The 25,149-nt window shown below is 54.6% G+C and overlaps 3 protein-coding genes, 1 long non-coding RNA gene and 1 other non-coding gene across 6 annotated transcripts; all 5 read right to left on the bottom strand.

The window, feature by feature from the left end:
• Positions 1–842: 842 nt before the first annotated feature.
• On the bottom strand, positions 843–4,807 carry LOC119044412 (cryptic protein-like). Its single transcript, XM_053665471.1, has 6 exons — positions 4,735–4,807; positions 4,267–4,425; positions 3,453–3,567; positions 3,229–3,338; positions 1,591–1,673; positions 843–1,031 (listed from the first exon to the last, which is right to left on the bottom strand). Exons 1-6 carry the CDS (start codon positions 4,805–4,807, stop codon positions 843–845), a joined length of 729 nt encoding a protein of 242 aa, XP_053521446.1.
• Positions 4,808–11,743: 6,936 nt separating this feature from the next.
• On the bottom strand, positions 11,744–14,081 carry PTPN18 (protein tyrosine phosphatase non-receptor type 18). Its single transcript, XM_037138695.2, has 3 exons — positions 13,913–14,081; positions 13,533–13,607; positions 11,744–13,361 (listed from the first exon to the last, which is right to left on the bottom strand). The coding sequence occupies exons 1-3, from the start codon at positions 14,079–14,081 to the stop codon at positions 13,294–13,296; spliced, it is 312 nt and encodes a 103-aa protein (XP_036994590.2). The 3' UTR covers positions 11,744–13,293.
• A 2,567-nt stretch (positions 14,082–16,648) lies between these two features.
• Positions 16,649–17,704, bottom strand: LOC128627492 (uncharacterized). 2 transcript variants are annotated; one of them, XR_008391679.1, is made up of 2 exons: positions 17,527–17,704; positions 16,649–16,996 (listed from the first exon to the last, which is right to left on the bottom strand). It is a non-coding gene; the product is annotated as an uncharacterized LOC128627492 (long non-coding RNA). The 2 variants fall into 2 exon arrangements; XR_008391680.1 differs by having other exon boundaries at positions 17,517–17,704.
• Positions 17,242–17,405, bottom strand: LOC119044416 (U1 spliceosomal RNA). Its single transcript, XR_005081603.2, has one exon. It is a non-coding gene; the product is annotated as a U1 spliceosomal RNA (small nuclear RNA).
• Positions 17,705–19,405: 1,701 nt separating the features above from the next.
• LOC128627496 (protein NYNRIN-like) lies at positions 19,406–23,434 on the bottom strand. The gene has a single exon (XM_053665612.1). The coding sequence runs from the start codon at positions 23,432–23,434 to the stop codon at positions 21,842–21,844; it is 1,593 nt and encodes a 530-aa protein (XP_053521587.1). The 3' UTR covers positions 19,406–21,841.
• Positions 23,435–25,149: the final 1,715 nt, after the last annotated feature.

Raw genomic sequence — 25,149 nt, forward strand, 5'->3', positions numbered from 1 at the left:
ACGCCCCACAGAAGAAAGCGGCAGATTCCTCTCCACAGTTTGGGGACGAGTGTTAGTTGTTCCTTTCAGAGCCAGGCGGGTAAAGTTTTCCGTTATGTCGGTGAATGGCTGGGTAGACAGGCAGACAGACAGACAGGCACAGAAAGATAACAGTTGTTGTTGTTTTACAGTCAAGGAATTATTCTGTTAGGAGGACCCATAATCCTGGTCCCTAATTTTCTATGGAAAATGTAAATGAGCGATTTATGGCCTGGGTATTCACATGAATAATCAATGAGTCTCGATTTTCCTTTTGACCGAGATTGTAGCCTCTCAAGGGTGGGCGGTCCCCGGTGCTCGGGTTCCTCGGTGCAGCAGTGACAGTAAGGCCACGTGCCCCCCCCGTCCGCCACTGTTCCCCCGCACACTCGAGTGGGTGTGGAAGTGTGCAAGACAGGCACTGTGTGAACGTCCGCAGAGCGGAAGCACATTCACCGAGTTCTTAGGGCTCGTTTCTGTGACAGCTGTGCTGGATGTGCTCAGCGGGCACTTGGAGCTATTTACAGACAATTTGGCTGTCAAAGGTCACCACTGCCCAGACATACTTGTCCCAAAACGTGGATACCCACTTTCCACGTCAGCCCTTCACTGCACCGCCCCTTCCTTTTTCGTCAGCACTTATTTGATCTAAGGTCTCCTCCCTCAAAGACGCTGTCCCTGCACAGAGGACCGGGCAGGTTTCTGCTCGGGGAGGCCGCGGGCAGACCCCGAGGTCAGCCTCCTCGCCGCCGGAGGGATGTTGCCGCGCGCGCCCGGTTAGGAATCAGGCCTGTATCTCGGGGTTTGAACCCGGCGGCAAATCCTCAGCCCTGGGCTGCAGCAGACGTCAGGGCGGTGATCAGGGCAGAACGAGAGCAGTTCGTGAGCAGGTCAAGAGGTGGGGGTAAGGCCGCCTGGCCGCCCGCGCAGCCTGAGTGGTTTCGGTCGGAGGCGCCCCGGGTTCTGCGGATCATCCCCGGCTCCTCGCAGGCCAACAGCCCCGAGTTCATCAACTCAGGGAGGACACAGGTTTGAAAAAAAGTTTAACCAGCTAAGTCCCTTCTGTTAAATTCCTGGCAAACCAGGGGACGCAGTTACACAAACCTTGTACAACCCAGGGTGTTCCAGGTGGGTTTACGGGTTAATCTAAGCAGGGTCATGAACCTAAATGAAGTCGGTCAGGCACGGCCAGCCTGCCCACGGGGGCGGCCCGCACGTCTCTGGAGCATCTGCCCTTTGGGGGCTGGGGGGGCTGGAAGAGGGGGTGCTGGGGGCACCCACCCAGTCTGCCCACATCAGCACAGATGTGTGGGGTGGAAGCGGCCGGGTCTTCGGCATGTGCTCACGTGTGGCCAAGTCACGTGCCCCAACACACGGCTCAGAGAAGCGAGCTCTCCTTGGAACATGTTTATTGACACAAACATTGGCCTATCGCCTCCGTTCACATGAATCGGAACGAAACAAATATATGACTCGCAACACAGGAAACTGAAGAGGACACACAAGACACGCTCAGCAGCTCCAGGGACCCGGCGCTCGCAGGCTGGGGGGCGGGCTCCCCTCTCAGCCCACTCGCGGCAGCAGGAAGCAGAGCAACACCAGCAGGCCCCGGGCGCTGCGTCCAGGTGAGTGTGAGCTGAGCCAGTCTCTCAGGTCTGCAAGTTAAACCCCAGAGTGAGCGGGTAAGACCCTGCCTGGCAGACCCGCTCTCTGGGGTGGACAGGACATTCACGGCTGCTCTGACAAAGGCCCCTTTCAGCTCTGCCTGCTGCCGGGCTCTGCCCAGTGGGCTGGATGGGAGAGCGCCGAGCACGGCCTTGGGCACAGCTCAGGGAGCGTTTAGCTTTTCTGTCCGTTTCCTGGGGTCAGAAATGCTTGTGGGGCTGAGGACTTCGTTGTCATTAAGGCGACAGAGAGGGGTCTCAAGTGGCTCCCTGGAGCCCACCCACTGGAACAGCACCCACCACGGGCGAGCAGCCCAGGAGGGCTTGGCAGAGGGTCTGCCCTCTCTCAGGCAGCCCACCACAGTGCCGGTGCTGGCGGGGGCCAGGACCTGTGTGGGCAGCTGCCCCAGCAGCCCCCAGCAGCCCACAGCCCCACCGGCTGGCTCTGGACCACAGACATTGGTTTGCTTGTTGGTTGGTTGGTTGATTGATTGGTTGGTTGATTTGTGTCAGGAATGCATTTTTAAAACTTGAGTGTAAGCCCTGGCCAGTGCTATTTGGTTGGTTGGAGTGCCTTTCCGTAAACTGAAAGGTCTCAGGTTTGACTCCGGGCAGGGCCCAGGGCTGGGGTGTCTCTCTCTCATCAGTTTTCTCTACCCCTCTCAGAAATCGGGGGACATGTCCTCAGATGAGGACAAAAATAAAAAATTGGCCCTGGCTGGTGTGGCTCAGTGGATTGAGCACCAGCCTGGGAACCAAAAGGTCTCTGGTTCAATTCCCAGTCAGGGCACGTTCCTCGGTTGCAGGCCAGGCTCTCAGTAGGGGGACACATTGATGTTTCTCTCTTTCTCTTCCCCTCTCTCCAAAAATAAATGAATAAAATCTCTTTATTATAAAATAAAACCTTTTAAAGAAAGAAAAAGACATATGCATCCCTATGTTCATTGCAGAATTACTTACAAATAGCCAAGATATGTAAGCAGGCAACTGCCCATCAATGGATGAATGGAATAAGAAAATGTGAGTGTGTATATATATATATAATTATTCAGCTATAAAGGGAAATCTTGCCATTATTAATAATATGGATGGACTTTGAGGACATTATGCTAAATGAAATAAGACGGAGGAAGACAAATGCCACATGATGTCACTTATATGTAGAATCTTAAATGAAGAAAGGAACCAAACTCATACAAAAACAGATATGTGGTTGCCAAAGCTGGGGGCAGGGGGGGTGAGTGTGAGGGGGAGGGGTGTTGAAACGGGTGAAGGTGGTCAGTGTACAAGCTTCCAGTTATAAAGATAATCGTGGGATGTAAGGTACAGGGTGGCCAGCATGGCAGATAATAACGCTGCATTGTGAGTTTGAAAACGATAATACACTGTGTGACTCACAACAGATGTGACTTCCCCGAGGGACAACTCAGCCCAGTTTGCTCATTTCTGTGCCGCCTGGCACACGTGGATCTAAGAGGATCCAAGTGTGTAAAGAAGAAACTGCATGCACGCGTGGGCCGGGAGCACAGGACGCAGGTCCCCTTACCGCAGCGGCCGGGCGTCTGGCGGGGGAGGCAGTGCAGGGCGCCGAAGACGCACCTGCACAGCCGGCAGCCGCGCAGCGTCCAGGATCCGTGCACCAAGGCGCCGCACTCGCTAAGAGGCCGAGACACTGCGTTAGCATCGCCTGCGCGGCTGCCCCGCCCCGCGCGCCCTCGCCCCGCGCGCGCCCCCGCCCCGGTCCAGCCATCCGCCCGGCTCATCGCGCACCTGTGCCTCTGGTCGTGCTCGCAGTAGCGGCCGGTGAAGTGGGCGGAGCACACGCAGAAGCTGCCCAGCACGCAGGTGCCGCCGTTCATGCAGCAGCGCGGCCGCGGGGGCGCACCTACGGGGGTCGCCGGGGCGTCAGCTCAGCGCGCGGGCGCAGCGCCCTGCGTTAGATCCGCCGGAAGGGGGCAGGACGAGGTCGCCCGGGAGGCAATAACATTAGCCCCCTGCTAAGTGTGTTTGCTCAGGTAAAGCCAGCTCGCTCGTTAAAGGATTAGAAACAAGCTACCTGGGGTGAGGGCGGGTCAGGGACCAGTCCGAAGGCGGGACTCGAAACCCTGCCCCCAGCAAGCAGGGTTTTCTTTCTTCCTTTCTTTCACTTGTTAAATTCAGGCTGTGACACAGTGACAGTGATTGAAGACAGGCCTCCCGGGAGAGGGCCACCCACCGATGCAGTGACGCCACCCTTCCCCCCACGCTCCCCTCCGCCAGAGGGCCCCCCTGGAGACGTGGGGTCTGGAGCCCGAGAGAGTCCGCTGTTATCTTAGGTTGGGATATTGGTTTTCAATGCATTTCAATCAGCTCTCTGGGCCCGAGAAAAATACCCATTAAGAGCAAATGCAACGCTTTACCAGTGAAAGCGTAAAACTTCAGAGCCAAAGAACACCTCACTAGGAAGTATCATCACTGAAAGATGATAGGATGCTCTCTGTTGGGTTTCTCGTCTTAGCCTTAATATATCCCGGGGTTCTCAGCCCCTGACCGGACTCCGGGGGCTGAGATGATCGCCAAGGCCTTAAGGCCGTGTGGAACTCACGCTCTGGGGAAGCCCTGGCCTGGGAAAGCGCGTCCTGCGTGCTCCCGTTCACGTCCCTGAAGCTGTCCCACGTCCAGTTGAGTGCCTTCTGCTGGAGCCTCTGAATTGTAGCGTTGCTGATTTCTTCTCTGCTGCCCTCATGGTTCTCTCTCTGACAGCCTTTTAAAAACATTGCAAAGATGAGCCCTGGCTGGTATGGCTTAGTGAATTGAGTGCCAGTCTGCAAACCAAAGGGTTTTGGCTCGATTCCCAGTCAGGGCACATGGCTGGGTTGTGGGCCAGGTCCCCAGTGGGGAGCGGGCAAGAGGCAACCACACACTGATGTTTCCCTCCCTCTTTCTCCCTCCCTTCCCCTCTCTCTAAAAATAAATAAATAAAATCTTTTTAAAAAATGGATATGGGACTGATAATGATTGAGAAACAACTGTGCAATAAAAATTAAAATACTGTAAATGAAAGGCGTCTTACTGTTTCCCAAAGGAGCGCTCTGTAATGCCAGACTGACGGTAAACAGAAGCCTGGAATATTGGAAAAGAAGCATTGAAGTTTAAAATATAAAAAAAGCGTAAGCAGAACTCTACATACGTGTAAACTAACACAATCGCATATGTAATAAATATAAAGGTATATACAATGTTTAGGGGGCAGTATCATGCAATCACTCTGTAACTTACACACTTCACCATATTCTGCCACGCATGATGCGCATTTTTCCCCCCAAAGTTTTGAGGGGAAAAGGACTGCACACCACGGGTGTAATAATCCCAAGTACAATGCACGCAAAAATGCGGGTGTGCGTTGTGTTGTCATCACTTGGAAGATTTCGAGACCAAGAAGGCACACCATGCCTGATCGAGAGGGAGCGACCCTGCCCGTCTTTCTGGAGGCTTTTACCCCTCCCTCCCAGCTCTCAGATCCGGTGATCCCTGTGCTTACCTAACCGGGGTGCTGCGGGCCATCTTCCCCCTGACTCGGCCGGCGGCAGAGTCCGCACCTCTGGTCGGATGCCGTGAAGGTCAGTTTACCAGGAAGGGGCGTCTGGCGGCGTTTGTACTGGAAGGTCCTGGATCCACTGCTCGAGGAGACCAGGTGGGTGAGAACAGAGGACACAGGTAATTCCCCACCTGCGCCCGGGCCACGGGAAGCGACCTGAGCGAGACCTCTGAGTCTGCTGAGGGAGCCCTTCGGCAACAGCCCGTTGGGACTGTCCCCTCAGTGAGACCCAGCTGGGGGCCGGGGGTGGGGACAGGGCTGACTCTGCCCGGCCACGGGGACAGTGCAGACGGCAGCCAGAGCAGCAGGAGTGGCCAGCCCTGACGCAAAACACTGGTAACCAAGGCAACACCCCTTTCCCTCACTGGGGAGGTGGGGGTGTGGGAAACAATTAAAACCCAACACAAACAAATAAGTTTTCATAGGAAAATGGACATTTTGCATTGCTAGCTGCGTATCCCTGGAGATGGGAGGGGACCCGGTGGTGAAGGGAGCTGCTGTGTGGGACATGCCCAGCAGACACGGGTCCCAGAAGCCTGGAGTGGGGGAGACACTTCGACCCCTGCTGTCCAAGTGCCAACATTCCCGCAGACGCAGCCTTTTCTCTGTGCCCGGCGCGGTGGTCAGTGCACCGCATACTTCACCCGGGTTGCAAAGCCCGCCCTGGGGAAGCACTGCTAACAACCCCCACGGCACAGGTGAGGCAGGTACGGCCTGGCGTTTAGTTAGATCTTCCCAGGACAGGACGTGGGCAGATCGCGTTAGAGGCTCCAAGGGGACGGCCACCCCACCCCATCTTGGATGAGCCTCTCAGGGCCCAAGAAGGCAGTGGTCTGGGAGCCTCTTCTGCGACTTTGAGTCTCAGTTTTTCTTGTTGCCAAAATAGCGACTGGAGCCCTTTCACTGGCACCAGAGAGGGCCCCTTGCAGTGTGGGTGCAAACGGTTCTGTGATTTTAGTAGAAAAACTGCTTTCTAAAAATAGTGTGGTTCCTCCAAGGATGATATTGTCTTGGTTCCTGATTTAATTTTTTAAAGATTTTATTTATTTATTTTTAGAGAGAGAGGAAGGGAAGGAGAAAGAAAGGGAGAGAAACACTGGCCCACAGCCTAGGCATGCGCTTGACTGGGAATTGAACCTGCGACCCTTCGGTTTGCAGGATGGTGCTCAGTCCACTGAGTGAATGTTTAAACCTTTAAATGTGAGGTTCATTAGACAGGTTGTGAAACACATCAACGGTGCACCGGCGAGCCTGGTTGCGAGGAGGCCCCCATTGCCGGTTCCATGAGCTGTGGGGACCAGGGTGGGACCAGCGGAACCCAGAGGGCAGGACAGGCAGAGCGTGACACGGGCGCCTCCGTGAAACATCTGTAACTGGAGTCACGGTCAACACACTTTTAAACCGAGTTCTGCTGAGAACTGAGTAGTCACCACCCGTTAATCCCACAGTTCAGTTATACGTAAAAGTGAGTACCTGTCAGGGCTTTAAGTCACTGGGAACTTGTCTACAACCTGAATGGCTCTCCCACTAAAATGAAACTGTGTACAAGCTCAAGGAGTGTGTTATCCGAACAAGAAGTGTGAAAGCTGTTCGGTTGACAGGCTGCTACTGAATCCAAACCATTATCCAAACCAAACCAAATATTGCTAATGATATTGAAAGACGTAAAGTGGTGTCTAAGATGCAACTTTCCCTTACAGTTACTTTTCATTGAACGTGCATTGTGGACCTTTTCAGGTTACACAAAAGGCAGCTCGCACGTCCCATAAACCCGCCTGGGTTCCACAGTGAGATATCAACCTTCGCCAATCTCATTTATTTCTCCCCCGCACTTTTTTTTAAGGCAAATCTGAGACATCATGATATTTTTCCCCTGTCAAATAATGTTTTGAAAATAGGCACTTTGTCAAGGGGAACGACAGAAATAGGGACAGAATGGGAGGCCAGAAACGGCCCTGGAATGTCCCACCTCCACTGTTTGCTTAAGATCTGAAGTCAGCTCTCCGGACGGGGAGGGCTGGTGGCTGGGGGTGATCGAGTCGCTGCAGCCTCTTTTTCAGCAGCCTGTCACTCGCTCTCAGTGACTTAAAGGCCTCAGGAGAGCTTTGCTTTTCACTGCGGAAGAGCCCCGGTTTGCTTGCTTAGGGCGGGTGGCTCTGGAGCCGCTGCAGGCCAGGTGGCGGGAGGCGGACGCCCAGCTCCAGGGAGGGGCCTGGTCTCTCGTTATCACTTGTGAGCAGATAAGACCGGAGCCAACTCGGCGGTCAGACTTCAGCTCCTGTTGAGCTTCCCGGAGGCGTGTGGGAAGAGGGACACCCTGCCTCCGACCTGGAGGTTGCCCGCCCCTCCTCTGGGTCCTTAGCACATCAAACAATGGCTGATGGAAACGTTCTGCATCCAGTTAGGTGCGAAGGGATTGTCTGAGAGTGACTTTAAAGCAGGTCGGTCTGTGTGCGCTGCTCAGTGGGTTCTCACCCTGCAGGCCATTAGCTCAGAAACCCAGGCAGAGCTGAGAGCCACGGCAAGATGTTTTTTTCCTCATCAGCCCAGGAGACTGGTACACAGCCAAACCTGTGACTGTCTACGTTCTGCGTGGCTGGGTGCTCCTGAGGATGGGACGCTCCTTCCGAGCCTTTGACCCTGTGCTGGGTGCCCTGCCACACGGCGACGTGCCGTTTGTGTGCATGAAAGAATAAATGGGCTCTGATTGGTGTGGCTCCGCAGACTGAGCACCAGCCTTCGAACCAAAAGGTCGCCAGTTCGATTCCCAGTCTGGGCACAGGCCTGGGTCGTGGACCAGGTCCCCAGTAGGGGGTGCTCGGAAGGCAACCACACCTGGATGTTGCCCTCTCTTTCTCCTTCCTTTCCCCTCCCTCTGAAAATAAATAAATAAATAAATAAATACTTTAAAAAAGACTAAATGGATTATCATATTTAGAATCCACTGAGTGAAATTGAGGAAGAAGACAGCTTGGGGGTGTATGATGTGGGGGAGGAACAAACTTTTCTTCCCCCTCCAAGTTCTTCTGGCTGGTCTAATCGTGGGCGAGGTTAGCGAGGGAAAAGTCACCAAACTTAAGACATGCATATGTGTGGGAAGCCCACCCTCAGGAGAGGTACAGAGACAGAAAGGGAGGTGAGGGCATATAAGGCCATCTGCGGGGGGCGTGAGGCCGGCCGTGCACCTTGGGGGCCACAAAGGGCCACCGCAGGGTCGGGAGAGCAGATGTTCAGTGGAGAGAAGTGTGTTCTGCCTGCCAGACAGGCCAGAAGCAGTAAGTTCTCTCTCCTCATCGGTGTGGTGGGCAAGGCCCCTGATTCAAGTTCTCCAGGTCGCTGGGGGGCAGGGAGGGCAGAAGTTTCTCCTGAACCTGCAGCTGAAGTTCCCTTTAGCTCAAAATGATCTGCTTACCACAGAGGGACACCTTGGGGTGACTCGTTCTGAACCCCCCAAATTCCCTCCTTGGAAACTCGCCTGGAAATTTCACATTTCAGAAGTTAGGTTGGTAGATTCTTCGGTTTTTAACTAATTTTTATTTTTCATTTATAGTGGACACACAAAATTAGTTTCAGGTGTACAACACAGCAATTCGCCCTGGCTAGTGTGGCTCAGTGGACTGAGTGCCGACCTGGGAACCAAAGGGCGCAGGGGGAGGCGCCTTTGGTTCCTGGTGCAGCTGGAGGTCAAAGTTCTCTGCTCTGCCACCTGCACCATGGCAAAGCCATGGCTGCCTGGCTTGCGGTTTTGACCTGCCGCCTCTGAAAAGCAGCTGTGCCTGAGGGGAATGGGACCATTTTGAGTGGATTCTGCAGTTATAAATGGCTCCACTTTAGGCTTTTGGGCATGTTACACATTTTTTTAAAAAATAATAATTTATGCCCTGGCTGGTGTGGCTCAGTGGATTGAGCGTGGGCCTGAGAACCAAAATGTCGCTGGTTGGATTCCCAGTCAGGGCACATGCCGGGTTGCCGGCCACGACCCCCAGTAGGGGGCGCCCGAGGAGCAACCACACGTGGAGGTTTCTCTCCCTCTCTGCTTCCCTTCATCTCTCTAAAAATAAATGTAAAATCTTTTAAAATAATAATAATTTTTTATTAAATTCTACAAATAATTGCTGATTCAAAATTCTGCTAAATCCATGGGGGGGACCCAAATATTTTTTTAATGGGGCCCTACTCTCCATGTTGGTTTAAACAAGTAGGACAGGTGGCCGGCCAGGCCCAGTTAGAAGAAGGCGCGGGGCCCTCAGCGGCCCCAGACCGCAGGGCCTCCTGGGCGCGGCCCCATCAGAGAAGTTCGCTGACGATCAAAGGCTAAGCGGAAATTCCTTGCCCTCTTTCCCTTCTGAGCGCAGACACCCGCTACCTGGCTGCCTGCCGCAGCCTCTTTGTGCAGCACGTGCTATTTCTGAAGGTGATGAGGTCTGTGGGCCTGGGGTGAGTGAAAGCGGCAGGGAATGAAGAAACTGAAACAAAGTTTCACCTCTGCGCCAAACAGCTCTGCTCAGGGATTAAAAATAACGACCCTAGTGCCAGGCCCGGCCGCCTTCTGTCGGAGACCCTGCCGGTGAGACGGGGCAGCGGGCCAAGGCGGAGCCCGTCCGCTCTCCCAGGCCTTCCCTTCTCCCCACCGCGATTAGCAGCTGGGCTGCAGGCGCGGCTGTCTGCAGGGTTTGCTTCGCTGTGTTCCCTTTGCTCACACATGTGCAAGAACAGGACGGACCGCCCCTTTGGGGACCCTGCTGCGTTTCAATGCCAAAAAACACAGCCTTGGATGTTTAACAGACTGATGAGATACGCGATGCAAGAAGCAGCAGGTCGTTCCACTGCGCAGGCGCCAGAGAGTCCCCACCTCCACGTACTTAGACGTCACCTCCCCACCTTGGACTCCTTTCAAACCGTTCGGGCCTGCGTCTGGGGAGCAACCTATTCTTCTTTCCATCAGGGCTAACTCCCTCTTTCCCTACAAGGTTTTTTTTGTTGTTGTTGTTATTTTTAAAAGATTTTATTGACTTATTTTGAGAGAGCAGGGAAAAGGAGGGAGAAAAGGGGGAGAGAAACACTGATGTACCAGAGATACAGATGCAAGAGAGAAGCGTCCAATGGCTGCCTCCCACACACACCCCAAATGGAGGCTGAACCCACCACCCAGGTACGTGCCCTGACCACCAGGTGTCCAACAGGTGACCCTTTGCTTTGCAGGACGACACCCAACTAAGCCACACAAGTCAGGGCACACATGGGTTTGTAATAACCCTCTTGCCCGAGTACTAATTTTGGTGAACTCTCTGATTCCAGGAGTTCCCCAGAAACCCGGGCCCTGGGGACAAAGCAAACAGCACATGGAGAAGAGAAACAAAGTCAGAGAAGTGTGGGTGGCCCCGTGCTCCTGGCGCCCCCCGGTACGTGAAGTTTCCCGTCGCTGTCGGAACAAATGACTGAACTGGACGGTGTACAGCATTTCTGGGGGCCAGAGGTCTTACACTGAGGGGTCGGCAGGGTTGGCTCCCTTCTGAAGGCTGGGGGTGGGGTGGAGTAGGAGGGGGTTCAGGGGAACCTGTCCCAGGGCTCTCAGGCGGTTCACTGGCAGTTGCTGCTCTTCCTGGCCTGAGCATGCGTCAGCCCAGCCCCCGCCTCCCATCTTCAACGGCCTTCCCCTCTCCTTCTTTGTGTCTCCAGCCTTCTGTTGCAGGTTCAAGGTTCATGTGCCTGCTGCTTCAAAAAAAGGCCAATATTCAACAGATCAGCTTGTAGCAAAAGGAAAGGTTCGCTGATCAAAGACGCCTACCTCCAGAGGAGAGAACGAATTCTCAAATCCCGCTTCACGGTCTCCTGCATCAAGGGGAGGGAGGACGAGCGAGGTGAAGAGGCAGCCAGGCCCCAAAAAGGGGTCCCAGGGCAGCTCAGGGTTTCTAAATCCGCTGTTCTTGGTGGACCCCCACTGATGTGAGTCTGGTTCTGGAGCCATTACTTCGTGCATATTCCCCCCCTTCGCCCACACAGGCTGCTCAAGCCTCAGGGGCGTATCTATAGCGGGAGCTATTAGCCTGAAGGTCATCAGAGAGCGCAAGGATTTCACACATATCCTTTCCCTCTCTCTTTTTAAAAGATTTTTTATTTGTAGAGAGAGAAAAGGGAAGAGAGAGAAATATCAAGGTGTGGTTGCCTTTCGCATGCCCCCAACTGCAGACCTGGCCCACAACCCAGGCCTGTGCCCCAACTGGGAATCAAACCTGTGAATTTTTGGTTTGCAGGCCAGCACTCAATCCCCTGAGCCACAGCAGCCGGGGCTCCTTTCTCTTATGATGATATAAGTCATTGGACTTGAGGCCCATCCAAAACCCAGCATGATCTCAAAGTGTTTACCTGAATTACACCTGCAAGACCCTGTGTCCAAGTCAGGTCACCTGCACCCCAGAGCTAAGGTTTGGGCACAGGTTCTGGGGCTCATGTTCCAAGAAGAAAGACTCTTAGAGCCAAGAGCTCTGCCATAAGAATTTTATTTAGAACATCATGGAGGTAGAAGTGAGCCAGCTGGGCTGCATGGACTCAGGCAACAAGTCACAGAAACAAAAGAAGGACCCTTGCAGTTTAGGAGAAAGGCAAGGTGCACACCTGCGGGAAGGGGGCGGCACGGAGGTAGGGAGAGAAAACAGGAGCCCGCAGGCTCCTTAAGGAGAGCTTATTGAGATCTTAAGGGCTTTAATTTGTTTTCCAAAGGTGGGGATTTTAGGGGCGGTCTCAGGAGAGGATCTCTAGAGTTTTCATCAGCTTCCCAGGGGTGTCCCCAAAGGGTTGTGGTCCCTACCGGTTTGAGGTCTACCTGTCTAGCTTGGATGCAGCTGGCCAATTGGCTTGAAGTTCATTTGTCTCTGCTGAGGATAATCTGCCGAACTGGGCACCCATCTGTCTGACTCAAGGTTCGCCCACCCGGTGGGATCCTGTCTAAGGGGCAGGAGGTTCCTCTGACCAGCAGGGGTCTGTCTGAAGGACCCACTGACCCGCACCGTGTGCCCAGTTGGGAGACGGTCTGGAGAGGAGGGATTCTGCCTGGCTCCTGATGCTCACCTGAAGACCCTCCCGCCCGCCCATCTGGCCCACTGACGGCCTGAGGTCTACCTGGCTGTCTTTCCCACAGGAGGTACGTCAACTTCTCTGCAAAATGTGGGTTTCGTGAGGTTGGAGACTTGCTGGGGCCTGCCCACTTGTCGCGGTCCACCCATCTGCTCAGCTGGGAGTTGGCTGGCTGATTGCAGTGTCTTTCGGTGGAGGGTCCACACAGCAAGCTGGGAGACGGCCCACCGAGCAATGAGTCTGGCTGGCGTGTGTCTGCTCAGCTGCAGACGTCTGTATCTGTCTGGGAGTCTGTTCAGCTGGGGATCCATCTGGCCTGTATCCGTCTGTCTACCTACCGGGGGAGGGGAGGGCTCACATTCTGCTGGTCTCTCTTGCTGGGGGTGGCTTGTCAGGCTGTTTACTGGTCTCTCTCTCTCTGGCTGGAGATCCTTCCACCCGGGCTGGCTGTCTAGGGGTATGTCTATCTGCCTATCCAGGTCAGGCGTCCATCCGTCTGTCTGTCCATCTGAAGATCTTGTCACCTTCTATCTGACATCGGCCTACATGGCTTTGTCATGCCAGGCCCGGACCTGCTGCTGCGGGGTCTCCCTGTGGCATCAGCTGCATGACGGAGGGAGGGAGGTTCCGACACTGAACTCCTCTTTATTACGTGGTGACGGGGACAGTCTGCAGGGGCCCGTCTGTGCATCCTCCCCTTCACAATTGGGAGGCACCTTGGGGTCAAATCCATTCCTGGTGTTCATCCTTCAACTGCCCAGGGCAGCCCGGGCAGCTGTCGTCTGGCCACCTCCCCTGGTCTCAAGCCTCGAAGTGTATAGTCACAGGGACAAAGTCCCCACATTTCCCACCCTGAGAAATTTTATTTTGATTTAGGCCTAGCGTTCCGGTCCCCAGTAGAGCACAGCCTTCAGTGGTCCAGGCACCCACGTGGAGCAGCAGGAGGGCTGGGAGCAGCCCTCACGCCTGGGTCCACTCTGCAGGAGGGTCCCGGGGCCCTTTGGGCCTCCCGATGCGCAGGTTGAAGCCTGGGGAAGGAGGAGCACAGTGGTCTCAGGGAGAAGCTGAGAGGCAGGCAACTTGGGTAAGGCCACCCCCAAGCCTTCAGGCTCCCCTGGTTCACTGCAGCTGCATCCACAGCGCCCCGGAATTCGGTCAACGCTGCAGAGTCCCAGCCACTTGGGCTTCGTCTAACTTACCCAGACCACCCGTCTGAGCTCCATTGGCCACATCCTCATAGGCGCCAGGCCCAGTGGGGCCAGGGTCAGCAGGAACTGCAGACAGGAAACCAGCCCCCCTATGTCAGTTGAGGCAGGGAGTAGGGGGTGTGGGGGAGGGAGAAGAGGCGGGTGGGTCCCAGAGCTCCCCCCAGATGAGGTGGCTTCCCGAAGAAAGGTCCCCAGCCAGGAGCCTGCGGCTTGGACTGGGACATTTCCGGTAGGACACTTCCGGTCGTCACCTGAGCGCTGGTAGCAGCCCGGCGGGGGCCAGGCTGGCTTGGGGACGGAGGCCCAGCAAGAGGGTCCCCAGAAAGAAGTGGGGCGCGCCCTCCCCACCTGCCTCCAGCCGCCCGACTCACCTCGGCCCAGCAGCGCCCCCTGCGCGTCCTCCGCCGGTGTTTGCGGCCGGCGAGCGCGCGTCATCACCTGGCTGTAGACTGGTTCCCCCTCCGGGCTGGGCGCCGCGGCCTCCGTCCGGGTGCTGGGAGGAGCTTTGCGCTTCTGCACCACCGCGTACGTGTCGGCCATGGCGAGGGCTTGGAGCACCGAGAAAGCCCAGCTCCTTCTCGAGACACGCCTGCCCGAGGGGCGGAGGAGAGGAAGTGAAATCGCCGCCGGAGGGAGGGCCTGGTGGAAACCGCACCGGGCGCAGCTTCCTTTCCGCGGTCTTCCTTTCTGCCCGGGGCACACGGTTGGGGTAGGGGAGTGGAGAAGGGGACGGCTGTAGGGGAGAGATTGAGGTCACTGGGCAGGGGTCTCTCCTTTCTGTGTCCCCACTGCTGTGGGGGACAAGGGAAAGGCGTCAGCCTGGCAGGGGATGAGCCAGGGTGTTGGTGTTCCTGTTGGTGAAGAGTGTGATCACTTTGTTGTATGTCAACCCGGAGAAAGCAGACAACTCCTAAGATGAGCTCCTAGTGGTTCTGATTTCAAAAAAAGAGTCTACCAAACTTTCCTGCTAAGGGACCTCCCCCCAAACAGCCTCGGAGAGAAGTTCACACTGTTCCGGTCTATAGAGGAGCTCCTGGGATTCTACTTCAGCCAATGAGAGTGAGGCTTTCCCTGTCCAATTGGAACGGCACCTCCGACCAGAGTTGCTCTGTTTTGTTGGATCAGGTTCGTGCCTTCTGGGCCAATCAAAATGTGAGGATTTGGAGTCTTCATTTGTGTGAGGGCAGACCAATCAGGGGCCGGGGGTGGGGACTTCTGGCTATATAAGCGAACTGCCTTCCAACCTTGTGAGTGTGTCGTATTTTTTTTTTTTTACGGACAGTGTGGGAGGGTTGCTAATGACGGGGAGTTAAGGGAGCGAGCGACAGTGTAAGAGAGCACAGCAACTATAGCCACAGAGGCAATGGGGTCTCTGGGGCTAAGGAGTCACGTTGGTGGGTGGGTCCCTAGAGCTCAACTCAAAAAAAAAAAAAAAAAAAAGGCCAGTGAAACGGTAAGAAAGGGGTCAGGTGTTTCAAGTGTGAGGAAGAGATTAAACTCTGAGCTTGCAGGAGAAATGGGAAAGGAGGCAGGAGGGCCCGGAGCTGGGTGCCTGAGGAGTCTCCTGACAGAAAAACCTGTCTTTTCTTTCTCCAGAGCCTCTTGCTAACATACGGGGGAGACTTGCCATGCAAATGAGACTCTACCACACCCTAGATGACATGCGTGTGGCCCCCCCTGGAGAGAACGGCCTTTGAGTTGGTAAATTCGTCCCTTCTAGAAGAAAAGTGAAAAAGTGTGGCTGAAGCACTTTGAGCTTAAACTGATGTACAGAGAGGGGATAAGGGCACTAATTTCTTTAGACACAGAACCAATGAAAATAACTTACAAAGAGAATAAGCCATGGTAAAGCATAAAACATTACCGGTTGTGAAAAACATAAGGGATGAAACCAGTAATAAGTTAGAAAAATGAGATAACTTTAAAAGACCACTCTGTAAAGAAAACGTATTTGATAAAATGACCAATAGAGACTTGTTCAAGATCTTAGAAAAGTGAATTTATTACTCCCTTAACATTAACCTCTCTGGTCCGTGACTGCAATCCTGACTGTATTACTGCCCGGTGGTCATCCGCAGTTTGTCTGGTTGAGGGGTTATTTTTTCCCCCACCCCGCTTGCTGATAAGTCTAAATTCTGTTTATGGAGTTTCATAGTTAAAGCAAAATATTCTCCAAAGATTGGGGGCCTATTCAGTTTTCTCTAGTCACTTAGAAGAGAACTTTCCGTCTCCCGAGAAATCTACAATTAACCTGTGTATGGGCGGATAGGGTAGCCTCCGAAACTGACGCCTTGTTTCAGGATTGTAAGGCTTTCCTAGACAAATCACAATACTCTGAAACCTCCACATACACCTGGTGATTGTCTTACGCGTGGGGACCTGACAGCTCGGGACACTCAGGCCTGGTGTTGCCACTGCCTAGGACAGCATAGGCCCGCTGTGCCGGCTTGCTGCAGAGCTGTTACGGGGGGCTGGCACTGTCCCTGGGGAGCCCGGGCCCTGTGAGAGAGCTCATCGTCTGGGGGTGCTGGTGGTCCCTCTGTGTGCCGGCTCACAGGCACACCTCCACTCACCACGGACACAGGGACGCTTTAGCAACGCCCCACACTCTCCTTAGTTTTGCTCTTCCTGGGCCCACTTGCCTAGCACATTGTACCCAGGGCCCTGGTTTCACACTGGGGCGGGGGGGGGGGGGGTTGTCGGGACCCTGCATGATGCACACGAGCTGCTGGGGGAGTGAGTGATGGCAGATGGGACAGGGCTCTTACTGGGGTATGGGGAGGGAGAGGCCGCTGCAGAAGCCCCAACTGGTACACGAGGCAGCACCGGGGCATTCAAGGGGAGCAAGGGGTAGGACCTGGCCGGGTGCCCCTGAGTTCAGGGCTTTCCGGGACTCTGCCCCTTCCCGCAGCCTCAGTTCTCCGGTGAAGAACGTGCCATTAAAACTTTTGCAAGTTAGGGAGATTCCAGAACGCCTACAGAAGCAACTGGTGGATCTTTCTCCTGCCCTTTCACCCTCTAAAAAGTGCAATCTTTCAATAAAACGAAAAGAAGCAAGGTGCAAACCACTTTTATTGTCTTGTGGCCTCCACTATGTTAAAAAAAAAAAAAAAAAAAAAAGCACGAGTATCATTCTTTCCAGGTGCCTCGGAGAACCCCACACAGAAAGGCTCCCGCGGGAGCTTCCTGCGTTTCACGGGCCCAGGCCTTCCGGCTGCCTCCACCCCTCGGGGTGGGTGGCATTTCCCGGGACAGTCTGGAGACAAACGGGCGGTGGTAGCTCTGTTGGCTACACCAGGTCCCATTTTGGGGGCCGCAGCAGACACCACCAGTGGGTTGCATAACTAGCAGGAAAACAATGGACACCCTTCCTCGTCGCATTGGCTCCGGGGCTTTAGAACCCGCAACGGTAACTCTACACGGCACTTGTCGCGTCTAAGTAGCGGCTCTTCTTTCTGGGAAAACGAAGCAAAATCCTCAACCCCGTCTTCAACGCCCACAAGGCAATGTCTGAAGGGAAGACCATAGAAGGTCAAAAACCAGCGGCCACTCTCCCCCACCCCCAAAAAAGCAGGCCTCTCTCGCACTCGGCCCACCCACGCGAAAAAGTGGTCAAGCAGAGCCAAAAACAAGCCGACCCCACGAACACTAACTTACAGGTCCCAGCACCCGCGGTCTATCTTTGAAAACCAGAGAGAGCCAGGGGAGAGCGCGAACGCAGTCCCCCACTACCACAAATTATGCAGTCGAGTTTCCCACATTTGGGGAAATCGCAGGGGTCAGCACATCCGGAGTGCAATGGATAAGCCTCGCCCTGGGAAAACCACCTTCATGATCATGGTGTCTCCCCTGCCAGGTAAGTATGAGTTGTGCTGCCCGCCTCCGCCGCACCCTCACGCTCGCCTCACTTTACACACACGGCCACCGGCCGCGCGCCGCCGCCGCGCCTCCCTACCCGAGCGCCCCGACCTCTACCCTCGCCCACCGCAAAAACAGCCTCGGGGCGTCTGGATCCGGGACGCAGGGGGAGCGGGCGCAGTAGGACCGACAGCCTCTGCGCGCCTCTTCATCTGCATACGCCGCGCGCCGTCGTCACGTCCCCGGCGCCCAGTCTTCCGGTCTGAACCCAGCGGCCAGGCGCAGGTGGCGCCCGGCACACAGCGGTCCTGGCCCCAGACAAGCGGTCCTGGCCCCAGACAGGTTGTAGGTCAGGGCTCGGGCGTGGCCTCGCCTTCCTTCCAGCAAAAGGGAAGTCCCTTCCGTTTTTGTCGGCCGTCTTAGGGCCTGAAGGGCAGGGTTGAGGCCCGAGAGCGCACCGGGAAGTAAGGGGCTAGGCCCTCACCAGCCCCAAACGGGAAGAAACGGCTATGCTGGGGTCAGAGGCACGTGTGCCGGTCACCAAAACCCACTGCTCCCCTCGCCCCATCCTCCTGAAGACCCCAAGCCCGGTTCCCGAGGATCCCAAACCTCCACCTCCCTCGGGGGCCAAAGCCAGTGATGGGCTAAGGTTCTGACTTCGGTCCCGGTCGGCAGGTCTCCGCTGGTGGGGACGTTAGATGCGGGGGGGGGGGGGGGGGGCTCCCTGTAGCTGCACAGCAATAGACTCTTCCCGGAGCCTCTGGTCAGACTGCGGTGTCCCAGCCTCCTCGGAACCCGCGGGACCCCAGCTCCGGGGGTCTCCACTCAGCAATGGTGCACGCCCGGTGCCAGACACTGGTCAGGGATTTGGGAACAAAAGCCTTCCTAGTGCTTACGGAAGGAGGAGTGGGGCGGGAGAAAACTAACAGTGGACGCAATAGGTAAATTAATTCGTGTGGTAGATGTTAGGAGCGGGGGGGGGGGGGGGAGAAAGAAAGGGAGGGAAAGGGGGCCCGGGACGCGCAGTAAGGGGCAGAGGGGTGTGCTGAACCGAGTGGCCAGAAGAGGCCAAAGCGAGGAGGCGCCAAAGGAGCAAAAGGCCTGCCCGAGGGGAGGGGGTCGGTCCCGGACGCCTGGGGGAAGGGCGTCCTCAGGGAGAACAGCAGGAGGAGCAAAGCCCCGGTTAGACTGCCATCGGGTCCGGTCGGAGCCAGGTCACCCGCGCCTCGTAGACCGTTGTGAAGCTTTAAACCTGAGCGAGCCAGCAGGTTTTGAGCCCAGGAACCTGCTTGAGCTGATTCCCCGCCCCCACCCCGAAAACCGGCTCTGGCCGTAAGGGCGGCGAGGAACGCCGCAGAAGATCAATAAGAGACTGAAGGCTGGCTTACGAGTTTTTGGCATAAGGTTAATTTTGAACTAAAGGCACTAAAACACCAGGAGGTGGCCCGGCCGTCCTCTGCCACCCGCCGCCGCCGGTTCGCCAGCGCCCCTCCCCTCCCCTTTCTACCCGGTTCCTGGCCACAGGTCACTGTCGTCCCTCCATCTCCCCCCCCAACCCCAGTCCCCTCCCCGTAGAAAGGGGCACAAGGAGGGGAAATTAGGCCTCAGGTGAGGCCGGGCCACACGTCCTGAAAAACCGTCGTCGCGGGGCGGAGCCGTCGCCTAGCCCCAGTCATCCGCCCGCAAAGGGGGCGGTGGCCAGTGCCCGGGGGCTTCAAAGGGGCCGCCGGACACCTCGGGGCTTGCACTGCTTCTGGGCGCCAGTGTCTTGGCGTCCCTGAGCTCAGGAAATAGTTAAGACCCAGGCTGGGCAGCGTGCGCCCTTCGACAGCTCAGCTGGCGAAGCGGAAGACTGTAGGCCAAGTGCGCGCGGACATTCTTAGGTCGCTGGTTCGAGTCCTGCCGAAGGAGGTGCCTGCTGCTTTTTGCACCCCCGCCTGAGTCCCAACTCGCGTGGCCATGTTGTAGACAACCGGCGGGTGTATACACACTCTCGGAGCCAAAAATTAGTTTGGAAGAATTTAATTTTTTTTTTGCCAAGGGGTCAAATGAAAAAATCTTTGGCCAAGCTTTACCTGGGCAGGGGCGAACTTCCCAGATGTGACCGGAGCCACGTAGCTACTCAGAGCTACCAGATGGAAGTCGCGCCTGGCTTACAGACTACGGGGCTTTTATAGGGCAGAATAAGCAAGCGCGGGCTTACAGAAGCAGATGTAACGGTTAGCTATTTGCTAAGTTGAAAACGGCGAAGGTCCCTGATTGGTGGGTGCTGATGCTGGCGGGCATCTTCTGGCGGGCCCTGGTTAGTTACCTTATTTGGCTAGGACTTTGAACCCTACCGTTCCCAGATGTTTGTTCATTGCCCAGTTCCAGGAACTGCAGATGCCTAACGGCTGTCTGTATGTTTCCACTAGTAATGGCTATTACATTCCCCCCTCCAGTTAAACCGGAGGTTTAGCAGTTAAACCACTGACTGCTGGTCATCTTGAGGCAGGATGGTATATGGTTGGGACAATACCATAAGTTTAATGGCATCAATTCTATCTCTAATAAAAGCAAAGATTTTGTTTACAATCCAAGGTCCTATAGTTAGGGCAAGCAATAGGAGAAGCACAGGGCCGACTAGCGCTGATACGAGCGTGGTCAGCCAAGGGGAAGCTTTAAACAGAGAGGCATACCACGAAGAGGTCTCTTCCTCTTGTTCTCTTTCTTTTAGTCTTTTGGTTAGCATTTTTATGCTTTCTCTGATTACCCCCGAATGGTTGGCATAAAAACAGCACTCTTCTCCTAAGGCTGCCATAGTCCTCCTTGTTGAAGAAACACAAGATCGAGCCCCCTTCGGTTCTGAAGTGCTACCTCAGCTAAGGAGTCTACTTGGCGTTCTAGGTACATTACTTGTTCCTGGAGCAGGGAGACGTCTTTAGAGAATGTCTGCGATAACTGTCTAAGGTTATTCTCCCCATGGATTAGTGCCCCCGCTCCAACAGCTGCTGATCCAATTATGCCAATAGTGGCAGCTATGGGTATGAGCAATGGAGTCCGCTTGACTCTGGAAGGGGGTCGTAGCACAAAGTTTGGGTCCCCTCCATATAGGTATACTTGGGGAACAATATATGCACTAACACAAAGTTCTGGGTTAGTAGGAACTAGACATTTAAAAATACCTTGGGTACGTATAAACCATAGCCCTTCTGGGGCTCTTGTTATAGTCAATGTTCCTGGGGTCTCCGGTATGTGTACTTGGTTGAGACAGTAATCTGCATAATTCGAATTGTTGAGGGTGAAATTAGCTAACAAGTAACAGGTTCCCTGCCCACGAAACTCTGCCAAGGTGATGGTACCTTCAAATTCACATTGTTCGAGACCTTTCACCTGTCTTTGCCCTGGGGGAAGTTGCATTGTGATGGGAGTGTTATTTCCCCCTGCGGAGGAGTTGACCCCCAGGCCAACATAGAATGGGGGCCTTGGGCTAAGGCATAACCAACAGGACTCAGTAATGTTTGGCATGGTATGGTTAAAATATGGAAACACCTGTTCTAAGAGGCTTAAGGGCCGGCTCTCCTTGATGATGAGGCCTGCCTACCAGGGGTGGTGGGCTACGGAGGGGTGGCCTGGGGTTCTCTTCTTCCTCTCTAGGCTGTGCTGGGGCCTCAGTTTCCCCGGGAGGGGGTCCGGTTCCTTTTAGGTCAGGAGAGCGCGTAGCTGCTAGGCCTGCAGTTGGACTGGGCGGGCGAGGTGGCAGCCTGCCCGCCGCTCCTCTCAGGAGGGGCCTTCCCCTGGTGGGTAATCTCTTTACAGTGAAGAAGGTTCCTGGGTCTCTCCCCGCGACATACAGGCGGATGCCCCAGGTTCGCCCTCTCACCCACTCGGGGTCTTTGGGGTTTAAAACAGTTATGACAGTTGGGTTGCAATTGTTTGTGGCGCAGTTCTGATCCCATCCGCCCGCAGGTTTTCGTCTCTTATCCCTTAAGAGGGTGATAGCTTTATCCTTCCCCGCTCCGGGACTCCACCCCCCATCGGTGAGAGTCTCACAACCCCATGCTTTACAGTAGAAATCTCCATGGGACCCACAGGTTCTCCTCCTTCCTACTGGGGGTTCTGGACACCCGTAAAACGGGGTCTGAAAAAGGGCTTTATTCTTTATATTTGAGTCACAGTTGGTAACGGCTCCCATTGCATATCCTGTTTCATCTCCTAGTCGCCCCCAATCAGTGTGTCTCCAAGCAGCAGGGGAGTCACAGAAATGGTTATCGAAAAACTTGGAGAAGTCTGCATGTAGAGTCACTGGGCCTGTATCCCAAGTAAAATTAGTGGCAATGACTGTGCCATCTGCTGTCCTTATGAGTACCCACTCCTGCTGTTCTAGGCCTTGGCTTAGAGCTTTCCCGTGGTTCATGGACAGAGTCACTATAATCGAGAACAGTCTTACTGTTTTAGGAACATTAGGCGCAGCGGTCGCTCGTGATCTCTGCTGACTCGCCATGTGTCTTGATGTTCCCTAGGAGGCTGAGCTGGCTCTGTGTGTGATAGATGAATCCAGTAGGGTTTTTCTGCAACTCGCACTGCGGAGAGGGTGCTGAGCAGGACCTGGAAGGGGCCGACCCACCGTGGCTCCAGGTTTCCTCGCCGGTGGTTGAGGATCCACACCCACTGGCCGGTTCAGGAGGAGTAGGCCACTGGGTCGTCTCAGCTGGGGGCTGGTGTCGTAGAGACCGAACCTCTTTTCGTATCTGCTGTAGAGCCTGGAGGGACTTAAGGTAGTTAAAGTTGGAGTTGGCTATCTCCTCAACTGAGAATTTTGGTATTATGGGAACAGGTTGCCCAAACATGATTTCATATGGGGTCCAAGACCCCACGTAAGGGGTACACCTTACCCGGAATAAGGCAAAAGGAAGAAGCTCGACCCAGTTTTCGCCAGTCTCTTCTTTTAATTTAATAATAGTCTCTTTTAGAGTTCTGTTCATTCTTTCTACTTGTCCTGAACTCTGGGGTCTATAAACACAATGGAGCTTCCATTCAATCAGTAATTTGCTGGCCAATTCTTGGGAGACCTTTGAGACAAAGGCCGGGCCATTATCTGAGCCAATAACTAATGGAAGCCCATATCTGGGGATAATTTCTCTCAGGAGTAGTTTGCATACAACGGAAGCGGTCTCCCCCTTAGTGGGGAAGGCCTCAGTCCAACCTGAGTAAGTGTCTACTAATACTAAGAGATACTTATACCCAGATTTTCCTGGTCCCATTTCAGTGAAATCTACTTCCCATAACTCACCTGGACTCTTACCTCGGTACCTTACCAGGGGAGGATACTTCTTATTCTGGGCATTTACCTTAGCGCATGTCTGACATCTAGTGGTTATTGACTGAACTGTATCTCTTAACTTTGACCCTGTATAATATTTCTTTATTAACTGTTCTAATCTGATCTGGCCCAGGTGGGTGCTCGCATTCAACTCTTGGGCTATTGTCCTTAAGACCCCTTGGGGAAGGAAGATCTTGGAGTCAGGTAACACAATTTGCCCTTTAGAGTTCTTAACTCCCCCTGCCTTTAGACCAACTTGCTCTTCTTCAGGGGTGTAGATAAGTTTTGGGGGGATTTCGAGGCGTGGAATGAGTGGAAGAACAACTACTTCTCCCTCCGCAGCTTTCCGAGCAGCGACGGCAGCCAAATCGTTTCCCCTGATGATGGGTGACTCACCTTTCTGATGCCCTCGGCAACGTATTATGGCTACCTTAGCGGGGAGCCATATAGCTTCCAAGAGGGCCAGGATCTCTTCCTTGTTCTTAACTTCCTTCCCACCGGCAGTGAGGAGGCCACGCTCTTTGTAAATGGCTCCGTGGATGTGAGCGGTGGCGAAAGCATACCTGCTGTCGGTGTAGATATTAGCGGTCTTACCTTCTGCTAGACGCAGAGCCTGGGTCAGGCCAATCAGTTCAGCTCGCTGGGCTGAAGTTCCAGCTGGCAACGCCTTCTGCCAGATCACCTCCGTCTCAGTGGTGACTGCCGCCCCTGCTAGTCGCTGCCCTTCCCGCATGAAGCTGCTTCCATCAGTAAAAAGAACTAAATCAGGCTGGTCATAGGCCTGGTCCCGTAAATCGGGTCGGGAACCAGTGATAGAGTCTAATACCCATGTGCAGTTATGGGTTACGGCCGCGTCTGGTAAGGGCAACAGGGTCGCAGGGTTCAGGGCGGTTGTTTTAACGAACTGCACAGCTGGAGGATTTAGGAGCTGAGCTTGATACTGAGTCAGTCGGGCATTCGAAAGCCATCTGTCTGGGGGTGCCCGTAAGACCTGCTCTAGATAGTGCTCTCCGATTACCTGAATGTCTTGGCCTAAGGTGAGCTTGCTTGCTTCTTTGACTAACACAGAGGTGGCCGCTAAGGCCCTCAGGCATGCTGGCCAGCCAGAAGCTACAGGGTCAAGTCTCCTTGATAGGTAGGCTACAGGTCTTCTCCATGGACCGAGCTCTTGGCACAGCACCCCTAATGCAGTTCCTTCTTTCTCGGCTATGAATAGTTGAAATGGCTTAGATAGGTCTGGCAGAGCTAGTGCCGGGGCCGCAATGAGGGCCTCCTTCAGGGCCTGGAAGGCCCTTCTTGCCTCGCTAGTCCATTCAAACTTCTCTTTCTTTCCCCGGGTTAGCTGGTGTAGTGGTCGGGCCAACTCTGCAAAACCTAGGATCCAAAGCCGACAGTATCCTACTGCTCCGAGAAACTCCCGTACCTATCTCTTGGTGGTAGGTTCTGGGATTTGTAGGACTGTTTGAATCCTCTGATTGGATAAGGTTCTTTGCCCATTCTGCAGGCTATACCCCAGGTAACTTACAGTTTGAGTCACAATCTGGGCCTTCTTGGCTGACAAGCGGTATCCCATCTTCTCTAGGTCTCGGAGTAGGTCCTTAGTAGCAGCCTCGCACTTCTCCGCACTCCTCTCCGCAATGAGGATGTCGTCCACATACTGCAGGAGTACTGTCATGGGGTGGGAGATGCGGAAGGCCTGCCAGTCCTTACCTAGGGCCTCACTGGAAATGGTAGGTGAGTTCTTAAATCCTTGTGGTAGGCGCGTCCAGGTGTACTGGCCTACTAATCCATTTTCAGGATCATTCCACTCGAAAGCAAAGATCTCTTGGCTTTGACGGGCTAGCGGTATGCAAAAGAAGGCGTCCTTTAAATCTAGTACCGAGTAGTGAGTATGAGTCGGGGGCAAAGAACTCAGCAGGGTATATGGGTTGGGCACCGTGGGATGTATAGTCTCTACCCGCATATTTACTTCCCTCAGATCTTGAACTGACCAGTAATCTGCCGTCCCGGGTTTTTGTACTGGTAACAAGGGAGTATTCCAGGCTGACTGACACTCCCGTAGAATACCTGCTTTTAGAAGTCGCTTAAGGTGTTGGGCGATCCCCTGCCGTGCTCGGCTGGGTACTGGGTACTGTCTCACTCGAATTGGGCTGGCAGTGCTTTTCAGCTGGACTAGCACTGGAGGTTGGTGGAGTGCTAGGCCTGGTGGATTAGTCTCTGCCCAGACCCCGGGAATCTCAGAGAGGAGGGTTTCTGGTACTCCTTTCTCCTCCTTACCTTCCTGGAGGGTTGCCAGCAGGTATTCTTCTGAGAGTGGCACAGTTACCTCTACCCGGGCGGGTCCTGGAACATTGGTCCCTGGGGCCTCAGTCTGTTTGAAAGTGATAGTGGCCTGAAGTTTCTGCAGTAAATCTCTCCCGAGCAGCGGGTAGGGACAATCCGGAACCA

This window comes from Artibeus jamaicensis, unplaced genomic scaffold (genome assembly GCF_021234435.1).
Source record: "Artibeus jamaicensis isolate MK-2021 breed Jamaican fruit bat unplaced genomic scaffold, CSHL_Jam_final contig_415, whole genome shotgun sequence".
Classification (NCBI taxonomy): domain Eukaryota; kingdom Metazoa; phylum Chordata; class Mammalia; order Chiroptera; family Phyllostomidae; genus Artibeus; species Artibeus jamaicensis.

Bases quoted from the DNA above. Each gene is read 5' to 3' on its own strand.
- LOC119044412 (XM_053665471.1), bottom strand. From the start codon at position 4,807: ATGCTTCTTTTCCAATATTCCAGGCTTCTGTTTACCGTCAGTCTGGCA. The intron at 4,426-4,734 runs GTAAGACGCCTT...TGTTTTTAAAAG, and splicing joins GAGCGCTCCTTTGGGAAACA to GCTGTCAGAGAGAGAACCAT. The intron at 3,568-4,266 runs GTGAGTTCCACA...CGACCCCCGTAG, and splicing joins GGCCAGGGCTTCCCCAGAGC to GTGCGCCCCCGCGGCCGCGC.
- PTPN18 (XM_037138695.2), bottom strand. From the start codon at position 14,081: ATGGCCGACACGTACGCGGTGGTGCAGAAGCGCAAAGCTCCTCCCAGC. The intron at 13,608-13,912 runs GTGAGTCGGGCG...TCCTGTCTGCAG, and splicing joins GGGGGCGCTGCTGGGCCGAG to TTCCTGCTGACCCTGGCCCC. The intron at 13,362-13,532 runs GTAAGTTAGACG...CTCCTTCCCCAG, and splicing joins AGCTCAGACGGGTGGTCTGG to GCTTCAACCTGCGCATCGGG.
- LOC128627496 (XM_053665612.1), bottom strand. From the start codon at position 23,434: ATGCGGGAAGGGCAGCGACTAGCAGGGGCGGCAGTCACCACTGAGACG.